General features: G+C 39.0%; 1 long non-coding RNA gene and 2 gene segments (V, D, J or C); all 3 read right to left on the bottom strand.

Annotated features, from left to right (window-relative positions):
- Window positions 1–466: 466 nt before the first annotated feature.
- Window positions 467–1,410, bottom strand: LOC116221424. The segment is given in 2 exon segments: window positions 467–1,254; window positions 1,351–1,410. Coding segments are annotated over 2 exon segments (357 nt in total).
- A 7,767-nt stretch (window positions 1,411–9,177) lies between these two features.
- Window positions 9,178–9,632, bottom strand: LOC122133223. The segment is given in 2 exon segments: window positions 9,178–9,485; window positions 9,587–9,632. Coding segments are annotated over 2 exon segments (354 nt in total).
- Window positions 9,633–11,910: 2,278 nt separating this feature from the next.
- LOC116221428 lies at window positions 11,911–12,204 on the bottom strand. Its single transcript, XR_004164107.2, has 2 exons — window positions 12,093–12,204; window positions 11,911–11,998 (listed from the first exon to the last, which is right to left on the bottom strand). It is a non-coding gene; the product is annotated as an uncharacterized LOC116221428 (long non-coding RNA).
- Between the last annotated feature and the right edge of the window lie 347 nt (window positions 12,205–12,551).

The following is a 12,551-nucleotide window of genomic DNA, read 5'->3' as shown; positions in this document are numbered from 1 at the left end:
TTTTGAGGTTGTAATTAAAAAAAATGTCATTAATTTAATTTCATTCACATCACTAAAAAACTTGACATTATGACTCCTACCTCCTATGAATTGAGAGTATGTCTCAAAATGAATGCGCGCATCCTCAATGTGGATTAGATGCTTTTATTCTGCAGAGAATCACTATTGTTTTGATTCTGTTTTAAATGTTAATCTACAATTCAGCAATATTGAAACATAGTTAGGGACAGGAAACATCCTTCCTTGACATGATAGTATGTCTGAATTATCCATTTTATGAGAACAAAGGCGGATTACTGTGAGAAAATAGCTCACCCACCTGTACTTTACATGATGGTGATTAACACTAAACTACACTTTCAAGCTTTAAGAAGAATATCTAGAATTTAGAATAAGATATTCTCTCCTCTTAATTTGAACAGAGACTTTGTACTTAGAATAAGTTAAAATGAATGTGCATGTAGGCCTACTGGATATGTTATCATTGTTTAAGGTATTGTTTTGGTGTCTGTTTTGTTTTACTACCATGGAATATGTTTTATTTTAATCAATTTCAACTTGATAGATTATTACTGAAATATGTCAAGGCACATAGACTGACTTTTATTGATGTGATATTATGCTTGCATACATTATCTGACTAATTTAAATATGCAGTGAAGCCACGAATGATTCACTTGCAGCTTCATTGTACTGAAAGAAATTTAACATGTTTGGTGACTACTCATCTGATTTCAGGTTAATGATAGTTTCATTGGGTGGTGTTGATGGGTATGAGTTCATGGGAATGTCCCCGTATTTTACATCTCTGACGCCACCTGCTGTCCAAAGTGGGGCAAGCAAGGCATAAGACTGTAAAACGTTTTTTTTTTTTAACAGACAGTCACAGCTCAGTGCCCTTGTTTTCACTGTGAGTTATTGTTCATCTCTTCAGACATTTCTATCACTGTGTCTCTCGGGCACAGTAGTACACAGCAGTGTCCTCAGTCTTCAGGCTGTTCATTTGCAGATACACCTGGCTCTTGCCATCATCTTTAGAGATTGTGAACCGTCCCTGAATAGCCTGAGAGTGGTAGATATTACCAGGGCTGTGCATGCTCGCGATCCATTCCAGCCCTTTCCCAGGAGCCTGTCTGATCCAAGCCATAAAGTAGCCGCTGATTGTTAACCCAGAGGCTGTGCAAGTCAGTCTGTGAGATCCTCCAGGATTAATGACCACAGGCTCAGATTCAGTCAGGGTCTGACCATGTCCACCTGAAAAAACAAAACATGAAAAAATAAATAACGTGAAAAATAACACGTATTATACCCCAATGTGTTTCTGTGTATTGTGGGAAAATGGTTCCTCACCTGTTGAGTAGACAGCCAGCAAGGTTGATAGAATAATGAAGTTCATGTCTAACAGCAGTGTGTGAGCATATGTGTCTCAATAACTGACTTTGTGCCTGAGGATATAAATACTCAAGGGAGTCTGGGTTTTGCATGATGTCTTCCTGATAAAGAGGGCAGAACAGAAAGATGTACCATGGACATGTTGAATACAAATTGTGAACAGAATTTCCTACTTAACCAGTAACCAGTGAATGGGTTTGCCTGTCAGTAAAGTACAGAATGTGTCCCTCATACCTAGAATGTATGTATGTTCTTCATGACCAAAATGGAAAAAAGACCATTTGAAATGATCAAAATCCAAATATTTAAAAGAATACAGTGCATGTTAAGTGTCATTGTGTTTTGAAGTGAAACTATGCTAAACTAAATTATTTTTCTCCCACAAATATAGCATAACCATAGCAAAATTCTTATGCAGTTATGAATAATGTCATAAATATTGTATTTATTGTCAAAAATAATTTCATTAGACATTTAGCTTATGTCAGGTTTTGTGTTGGTGTTACTTAAACAACTAGGCAGGATTTTGTATGCAGAAGTAGCTCTTTTTATCTTTCTGTGGGTCTCGAGTACATATAGGTGATAAGGTGATATTCGGGTCACCAAAGCCTTATCTTCTACCTCACAGGTGGTAGCGGCTGCAGCAGCAGCAGCAGCAGGAGAGCTGCAGGGATCAGGATTAAGCTGTGGCTGAGCTGATAGGAGCCTAGCTTCTGTCTTCTTCAGACCCCGGGAACCACTGAAGACATACAGACACACCAGCGGGGTTTATATTAGGGATTTTTTTATCAGTTTAAGTGTGTTAAAGATTTGGATCAGTCATGAATATTCCCTAATTCATTTTCTTTCATATGTACATTTTCACTGTGATTTCAACATCCAATCTTCAAAACAGCACCATCATTACAGGGTTTTGTGGAGATGAGTATTTAAGTTCACCTCAAACTCACTCAAATTTCCTTTGCTGTCTTATATGCAGCCATGATTTAGTGAAAAATAATCTATCAAAGAGGGGGCTGAAGAGGAGAGAGTTGAGACTAGACTCTGTAGTCTCAAGAAGGAACAACAAGGAGAGGCGGTGTCGGCCACAACAACGTTTGTGCTTCAATCAGTAAGAACTGCCTGAGTTGTTTTTGTACAGCTCTGTAGTCTCATGTGTGACTGTGGGTGTCGAGCGCAGTAATAAACAGCTGTGTCCTCAGCTTTCAGGCTTTTCACTTGTAAGTGCAGTGTGTTGCTGTCTTTGGTGATGGGGAACTGGCCCTGGAGAGACTGGGCAAATGTTGTGCCAGTGCCCGTATCATTTGCTATTCTTGTTGCTAGATAGTTGATGTTTATGTAGCTTAGGCATTTAGTGGGTGCTGTAACCAAAATGACTTACAGTATTGAACATCTATACATTTAGTGGGTGCTGTATCCAAAAATGACTTACAGTATTGTACATCTATACATTTAGTGGGTGTTGTATCCAAAATGACTTACAGTATTGTACATCTATACATTTAGTGGGTGCTGTATCCAAAATGACTTACAGTATTGTACATCTATACATTTCTAGCAGGATGCGTGCTTCTTAAGGTATCAAACCCATGACATTGCTGTACCAGTTGAACCACAGGAACACTGCACCATCAGATAAGATGTTAAATAGGTTTTACACCATCTCTACCTACACAGAAAGGTTAAAGACCACTAAGATGGATATTTTATGCATATTGATATTGATGGATGTATTTTGAGGACTTCAGCATTAAAATGTTAATGCACAGTATTTATGTGAGCAGCTATAAAATGATGTTCATGTTATAAAAACGTTAATTGTGCCAGCAGACTTTTTTCTCACGATTGGTGTGTAATGGTTTGGTGTTGTAACTCAAAAAACTACAAAAAGACAACACCTTATCGCTTTATATATACCATGTGCATTTTAATTATTTATTTTAAATGAAACAAAAATGAAAAAAATTGTAAAATAGATCTCTGGAATGTAAAAGTAGATTGTTATTTCTTGTACTGCAAGGCAGCCTCTTTTGTGACTGCAAACAAGGCATAAGACTGTAAAACTGTATTTTTGAACAGACAGTCACAGTTCAGTGCCCCTGTTTTCACTGTGAGTTTTTGTTCATCTCTCCAGACCCTTCTATCACTGTGGGTATCGGGCCATCATCTCTAGAGATTATGAACCGTCCCTGGACCGACTGGGAGTAGTACTTATAGGAGCTAGCAGTTTGAATGAATGCAATCCACTCCAGCCCTTTTCCAGGAGCTTGTCTGACCCAATTCATGTGATAGCTACTTAATGTGAAGCCAGAGGCTGTGCAGGTCAGTCTGTGAGATCCTCCAGGATTAATGACCACAGGCTCAGATTCAGTCAGGGTCTGACCATGTCCACCTAAAAAAAAAAAAACATGAATAAAGAAATAACGTGAGAAATAGCACATATTTTATACCTCAATCTGTTTCTGTGTATTGTGGGAAAATGGTTCCTCACCTGTTGAGTAGACAGCCAGCAAGGTTGATAGAATAATGAAGTTCATGTCTAACAGCAGTGTGTGAGCATATGTGTCTCAATGACTGACTGTGTGCCTGAGGATATAAATACTCAAGGGAGTCTGGGTTTTGCATGATGTCTTCCTGATAAAGAGGGCAGAGCAGAAAGATGTAAGAATAAATGTTGACAAAATGTTTGTCTACTTAACAGTAGCCAGTGAATGGGTTTACCTATCAGTAAATTAAAATGTGACCAAAATATTTGCATTTTGTTGAAAGAGCTAGACCTCTAGGCCAGCATTGTGTATTACAAAATGTCCTAAATGCCCCACCTGGTTGAAGATGGAAAATAGATTCATATGATTCACATGAGTTAATATGACTGCATGGTGTTATTGCGGTGACATGCTAGTGTTACTGGAGTGGAGGCCCTGATGTTTGTGTGGGGAAGCAGCATGTTTGTCATGGTGTGGTTCTCTAGTACAGTAATACACAGCTGTGTCCTCAGTCTGGAAGTTCTGGCCTTGTAAGAATACTGTGTTAGTGGAGGTGTCTGCTCTGAAACTGATCTTGCTCTTTAATGAGTCTGTGGTCCCACTGTCTCCATCAGCACATATGTACCCAATCCATTCCATTGTTTTCCCTGCAGAGTGGCGTATCCAGTTGTAGCAGTGACTAGTTGAAAACCCTGAAATCTTACAAGAGATGGAGAATGACTCCCCTGGTTTCACATCCATATGACTTGGCTGGATGAGCTCAAGAGATGTAGTCATCATAGTTATGATGAAAGCTGAGCGGCTCTTCTGGGTTCTCCAGAGTCCAGGCCCTTCTGAAGAGCTGAAGCCACACAAGAAGTTTTATATGAGAGGGAGGGATAGGGGAGGGGAGGAGGACAGAGAGCTGGAGACAAGAGTTGATGAAGTAATTAGTGATCATTCTGTGTCATGCATAATTTACATTACATGAACATTACATGACATTATCGAATAAAGATGATATTTTTATGGTTGTAATAACACAATGTTTAGAAAAATAAAAGGCTTGACATTATTGACTCATATCTCCTATGAATTCAGAGTTAGTATCAAAATGAATGAGCACATCCTACATATGGGTTGATGCTTTCATACTGCAGAAAATAACTATTGCTTTGAATCTGTTTTAAATGTTCATCTTTCAGTCTAAAATTCATTAGTATTGAAACATGGTTAGGGACATGAAATATCCTTCCTTGACCTGATAGTATGTCTGAATTATCCATTTTATGACAACAAAGGCTAAATACTGTGAGAAAATAGCTCATCCACCTGTACTGTACATAATGGTGGTTAACACTAAATTACACTTTCAAGATTTTAGAAGAATAAAAGAGTCTTCTCTCCTCTTAATCTGAACAGAGACTTTGTACTTAGAATCAGTTCAAATGAATGTGCATATAGGCCTACTGGATTTTTTTATCATTGTTTACTTTATTGTTTTGGTGTCTGTTTTGTGTTACTACCATGGAATATGTTTTATTTTAATCAATTTCAACATAATACATTACTAAAAGATGTCAAGGCACATGGACTGACTTTTCTTGATGTGATATTATGCTTGCATACATTATCTGACTAATTTAAATATGCAGTGAAGCTACAACTGACTCCCTTGCAGCCTCACTGTAATGAAAGGAATGTAACATGTTTGGTGACTACTCATCTGATTTCAGGTTAATGAATGTTTCATTGTGTGGTGTTTGTGACATCAGCCACATAAAAAAATTGGCTAATAGATAATTTAAAGGTCACCTGAGGGTGTTTTACCTCAAAATATAAAATTGAAAGCCTGGCCAGGGACTAGGGTGATATTTTCATAGGCAGCAGAATATTTTGACATATGTCACCGATTCCAGAGCCTAGGAAGAGGATAGGGTCACTCACATTCTCACTCACTCACGCACACACCTTTTCTGTCTGTCCTATGGCTGCGCTCCGTTTGGAATCACCTGCTTGGTGTTTAAACGGAGACGCGGAAACTGGAGGAGGAGAAATGAATGGAGGCAGATGTTGCCAGTGACGAAAGCTACCTGATATCCTCGAGGACTCCAGATAAACGGACTGGATCGCCGATTGGAGAAGATATTAGAATAAGCCCTACTCATCTCCCGGGGTTAGGAATACCGTCGGGATAGGGAAACCAGCTGAATTAACATTTTTGAAGAGGTGAGATCGATCCTTTTCCTCACTCTTTTTGATGCTGGTTGCAGTTCTGAGAGAAGCATTATCTCGCTGCTGTTCGGATTGATTCGTATGGATATACCTTTTTGTTTGGACATCCAGATTGCGTCGGAGTTTTGTGGATTTTTTCCCGTGTTTTGGATGTCGGACTAGAGCGCAAAACTGCTCGGTTTTTGTTGTTTGGACGGTGATACAGACTCTATGGCCTACGGGCTCTTTATTGTTTCTCACTATCTTCTTTTCACTGTAAATATAAGCACCATAAAATAAATATACAAGTCACGTTATTTCTGTCATGCGTGTTTTAATGAACCTCGATTTATTTTGTTGACAATATCTGAGCGCCTAGCCCAGATTTGTTACATGTTGATGAGTAGGAGTTCATGGGAATGTCCCCATATTCTACATCTCTGACGCCACCTGCTGTCTAACATGGACCAAGCAAGGCATAAGACTGTAAAACTGTGTTTTTGAACAGACAGTCACAGCTCAGTGCCCCTGTTTTCACTGTGAGTTTTTGTTCATCTCTCCAGACTCTTCTATCACTGTGGGTATCGGGCACAGTAATACACAGCACTGTCCTCAGTCTTCAGGCTGTTTATCTGCAGATACACCTGACTCTTGCCATCATCTCTAGAGATTGTGAACCGTGCTTTAAAAGCCTGAGATTGGTAGATAGTAGAGCCACTTATGTGTGCAATCCATTCCAGCCCTTTCCCAGGAGCCTGTCTGATCCAAGCCATATAGTAGCTACTAAATGTGAACCCGGAGGCTGTGCAGGTCAGTTTGTGAGATCCTCCAGGATTAATGACCACAGGCTTAGATTCAGTCTGTGTCTGACCATGTCCACCTGAAAAAACAAAACATGAAAAGAAATAACGTAACAAATAACACGTATATTATACCCCAATCTGTTATATTATACACTGTGTATTGTGGGAAAAATGGCTCCTCACCTGCTAAGTAGACAGCCAGCAAGGTTGATAGAATAATAAAGTTCATGTCTAACAGCAGTGTGTGAGCATATGTGTCTCAATAACTGACTGTGTGCCTGAGGATATAAATACTCAAGGAAGTCTGGGTTTTGCATAATGTCTTCCTGTTAAAGAGGGCAGAACAGAAAGATGTATGAATACATGCTGGACATGTTGAATGGAATTTGTGAACAGAATTTCCTACTTAACCAGTAGCCAGTGAATGGGTTTACCTGACAGTAAAGTACAGAATGTGTCCCTCTTTCCTGGAATGTATGTATGTTCTTCATTACCAAAATATTCTACAAGATCTTGCATTTTCATTCTGTTATAAGAGCTAGACCTCTAGGCCAGCATTGTGCATTACAATATGTCCTAAATGCCCCACCTGGTTGAAGATGGAAAGGAGATTCATATGATTCACATGAGTTAATATGACTGCATGGTGTTATTGCTGTGACATGCTAGTGTTACTGGAGTGGAGGCCCAGCTGATGTTTTTGTGGGGAAGCAGCATGTTTGTCATGGAGTGGTTCTCTAGTACAGTAATACACAGCTGTGTCCTCAGTCTGGAAGTTCTGGCCTTGTGAGAATACTGTGTTAGTGGAGGTGTCTGCTCTGAAACTGATCTTGTTCTTTAATGAGTCTGTGATCCTACTGTCTCCATCACCACATATGTATCCAATCCATTCCAATGTTTTCCCTGCAGAGTGGCGTATCCAGTTGTAGCAGTGACTAGTTGAAAACCCTAAAATCTAACAGGAGATGGAGAATGACTCCCCTGGTTTCACATCCATATGACTTGGCTGGATGAGCTCAATACCACGAACACCTGTAAAGAGAATATTAGGGAATTAGTGAAATAGGTCGATATAATGATTTACTCTTTAGATTTTACTAATTTGATCCTGTGTCTTTAGCTCACAGGTAACGACTGCCAGCAGCAGCAGTAGAGATGTAGTCATCATGGTTATGATGAAAGCTGAGCTGCTCTTCTGAGTTCTCCACAGTCCAGGACCTTCTGAAGAGCTGAAGCCACACAAGAAGTTTTATATGAGAGGGAGGGATAGGGGAAGGGAGGACAGAGAGCTGGAGACAAGAGTTGATGAAGTAATTAGTGGATCATTCTGTTTCATGCATAATTTACATTACATGAACATTACATGACATTATCGAATAAAGATGATATTTTTATGGTTGTAATAACACAATGTTTAGAAAAATAAAAGGCTTGACATTATTGACTCATATCTCCTATGAATTCAGAGTTAGTATCAAAATGAATGAGCACATCCTACATATGGGTTGATGCTTTCATACTGCAGAAAATAACTATTGCTTGGAATCTGTTTTAAATGTTCATCTTCAGTCTAAAATTCATCAGTATTAAAACATGGTTAGGGACATGAAATATCCTTTCTTGACCTGATAGTATGTCTGAATTATCCATTTTATGACAACAAAGGCTTAATACTGTGAGAAAATAGCTTATCCACATGTACTGTACATAATGGTGGTTAACACTAAATTACACTTTCAAGATTTTAGAAGAATAAAAGAGTCTTCTCTCCTCTTAATCTGAACAGAGACTTTGTACTTAGAATCAGTTAAAATGAATGTGCATGTAGGCCCACTGGATTTTTTTTATCATTGTTTACTTTATTGTTTTGGTGTCTGTTTTGTGTTACTACCATGGAATATGTTTTATTTTAATCAATTTCAACATAATACATTACTAAAAGATGTCAAGGCACATGGACTGACTTTTCTTGATGTGATATTATGCTTGCATACATTATCTGACTAATTTAAATATGCAGTGAAGCCACAACAGATTCACTTGAAGCCTCACTGTAATGAAAGAAATGTAACATGTTTGGTGACTACTCATCTGATTTCAGGTTAATGAATGTTTCATTGTGTGGTGTTGATGAGTAAGAGTTCATGGAAATGTCCCCATATTCTACATCTCTGACGCCACCTGCTGTCTAACATGGACCAAGCAAGGCATAAGACTGTAAAACTGTGTTTTTGAACAGACAGTCACAGCTCAGTGCCCCTGTTTTCACTGTGAGTTTTTGTTCATCTCTCCAGACTCTTCTATCACTGTGGGTATCGGGCACAGTAATACACAGCAGTGTCCTCAGTCTTCAGGCTGTTTATCTGCAGATACACCTGACTCTTGCCATCATCTCTAGAGATTGTGAACCGTGCTTTAAAAGCCTGAGATTGGTAGATAGTAGAGCCGTGCATGTGTGCAATCCATTCCAGCCCTTTCCCAGGAGCCTGTCTGATCCAAGCCATATAGTAGCTACTAAATGTGAACCCGGAGGCTGTGCAGGTCAGTTTGTGAGATCCTCCAGGATTAATGACCACAGGCTTAGATTCAGTCTGTGTCTGACCATGTCCACCTGAAAAAACAAAACATGAAAAGAAATAACGTAACAAATAACACATATTATACCCCAACCTGTTATATTATACACTGTATTGTGGGAAAATGGCTCCTCACCTGCTGAGTAGACAGCCAGCAAGGTTGATACAATAATAAAGTTCATGATGATTAACAGCAATGTGTGAGCATATGTGTCTCAATAACTGACTGTGTGCCTGAGGATATAAATACTCAAGGGAGTCTGGGTTTTGCATGATGTCTTCCTGTTAAAGAGGGCAGAACAGAAAGATGTATGAATAAATGCTGGACATGTTGAATGAAATTTGTGAACAGAATTTCCTACCTTACCAGTAGCCAGTGAATGGGTTTACCTGTCAGTGAAGTACACAATCTGTCCTTCATACCTAGAATGTATGTATGTTCTTTATTACCAAAATATTTTCATTCTGTTGAAATAACTAGACTTCTAGGCCAGCATTGTGCATTACACTTTGTCCTCAATGCCCCACCTGGTTGAAGAAGGAAAATAGATTCATATGATTCACATGAGTTAATATGACTGCATGGTGTTATTGCTGTGACATGCTAGTGTTACTGGAGTGGAGGCCCAGCTGATGTTTGTGTGGGGAAGCAGCATGTTTGTCATGGAGTGGTTCTCTAGTACAGTAATACACAGCTGTGTCCTCAGTCTGGAAGTTCTGTTCTTGTAAGAATACTGTGTTAGTGGAGGTGTCTGCTCTGAAACTGATCTTGCTCTTTAATGAGTCTGTGATCCTACTGTCTCCATCACCACATATGTACCCAATCCATTCCAATGTTTTCCCTGCAAAGTGGCGTATCCAGTTGTAGCAGTGACTAGTTAAATACCCCGAAATCTTACAGGAGATGGAGAATGACTCCCCTTGTTTCACATCCATATGACTTGGCTGGATGAGCTCAATACCATGAACACCTGTAAAGAGGATAGTAGGGAATTAGTGAAATAGGTTGAAATAATGATTTACTCTTTAGATTTTACTGATTTGATCTTGTGTCTTTAAATCAGAGGTAACGACTGCCAGTGGCAGCAGTAGAGATGTAGTCAACATGGTTATGATGAAAGCTGAGCTGCTCTTCTGAGTTTTCCACAGTCCAGGACCTTCTGAAGAGCTGAAGCCACACAAGAAGTTTTATATGAGAGGGAGGGATAGGGGAAGGGAGGAGGACAGAGAGCTGGAGACAAGAGTTGATGAAGTAATTAGTGGATCATTCTGTGTCATGCATAACATTACACGTTCATTACATACATGAAATTATCGAAAAAAAGATGATATTTTTCTGGTTGCAATTACAAAATGTTTAGATCAAAAAAGACATTATTGACTCATATCTCCTATGAATTCAGAGTTACTATCAAAATGAATGAGCACATCCTACATATGGGTTAGATGCTTTCATACCACAGAGAATCACTATTGGTTTGATTCTGTTTTAAATGCTGATCTACAGTATACAATTCTTCATTATTGAAACATGGTTAGGGACATGAAGCGTTCTTTCCTGACATGATAGTATGTCTGACTGATCCATCTTATGAGAACAAAGGCTGATTAATGTAAGAGAATAGCTCACCCACCTGTACTGTACATAATAATGATTAACACTGAATTACACTTTCAAGCTTTTAGCAGAATAAAAGAGTCATCTCTCCTCTTAATCTGTACAGAGATTATGTACTTAGAGTCAGTTAAAATGAACATGCTCTCTCAATGTATGCCTACTGGATTTGTTATCATTGTATTATTTTGGTGTCCGTTTTGTGGTACTACCATGGAATATGTTTTATTTTAATCAATTTCAACATAATAGATTATTACTGAAAGATGTCAAGGCACATGGACTGATTTTTCTTGATGTGATATTATGCTTGCATACATTATCTGACTAATTTAAATATGCAGTGAAGCCACAACAGATTCACTTGCAGCCTCACTGTAATGAAAGAAATGTGACATGTTTGGTGACTACTCATCTGATTTCAGGTTAATGACTTTCATTGTGTGTTGTTGATGAGTATGAGTTCATGGGAATATCCCCATATTCTACATCTCTGACGCCACCTGCTGTCCAAAGTGTGGCAAGCAAGGCATAAGATTGTAAAACTGTCTTTTTTAACTGACAGTCACAGCTCAGTGCCCCTGTTTTCACTGTGAGTTTTTGTTCATCTCTCCAGACTCTTCTATCACTGTGGGTCTCGGGCACAGTAGTACACAGCAGTGTCCTCAGTCTTCAGGCTGTTTATCTGCAGATACAGCTGGCTCTTGCCGTCATCATTAGAGATTGTGAACCGTCCTTTAAAAGCCTGAGACTGGTAGATAGTGGAGCTGTGCATGCTAGCTATCCATTCCAGCCCTTTCCCAGGAGCCTGTCTTATCCAAGCAATATAGTAGCTTGTAAATGTGAACCCAGAGGCTGTGCAGGTCAGTCTGTGAGATCCTCCAGGATTAATGACCACAGGCTCAGATTCAGTCAGGGTCTGACCATGTCCACCTGAAAAAAGAAAACATGAAAAAGAAATAACTTGAAAAATAACACATATATTATACCCCAATCTGTTTCTTTTTATTGTGGGATGGCTCCTCACCTGTTGAGTAGACAGCCAGCAAGGTTGATAGAATAATAAAGTTCATGTCTAACAGCAGTGTGTGAGCATATGTGTCTTCATGACTGACTGTGTGCCTGAGGATATAAATACTCAAGGGAGTCTGGGTTTTGCATGATGTCTTCCTGATAAAGAGGGCAGAACAGAAAGATGTATGAATAAATGCTGGACATGTTGAAAGAAAATTGTGAAAAGACTTTTCTACTCAACAAGTAGCCAGTGAATGGGTTTACCTGTCAGTGAAGTACAAAATATGTCCTTCATACCTAGAATGTATGTATGTTCTTTATTACCAAAATATTTTCATTCTGTTGAAATAACTAGACTTCTAGGACAGCATTGTGCATTACAATATGTCCTAAATGCCCCACCTGGTTGAAGAAGGAAAGGAGATTCATAGGATTCACATGAGTTAATATGACTGCATGGTGTTATTGCTGT

This window comes from Clupea harengus, chromosome 1 (assembly GCF_900700415.2).
Source record: "Clupea harengus chromosome 1, Ch_v2.0.2, whole genome shotgun sequence".
NCBI lineage: Eukaryota > Metazoa > Chordata > Actinopteri > Clupeiformes > Clupeidae > Clupea > Clupea harengus.
Note: the sequence above shows the minus strand (reverse complement) of the source record. Positions and strands in the feature narration are given on the sequence as shown.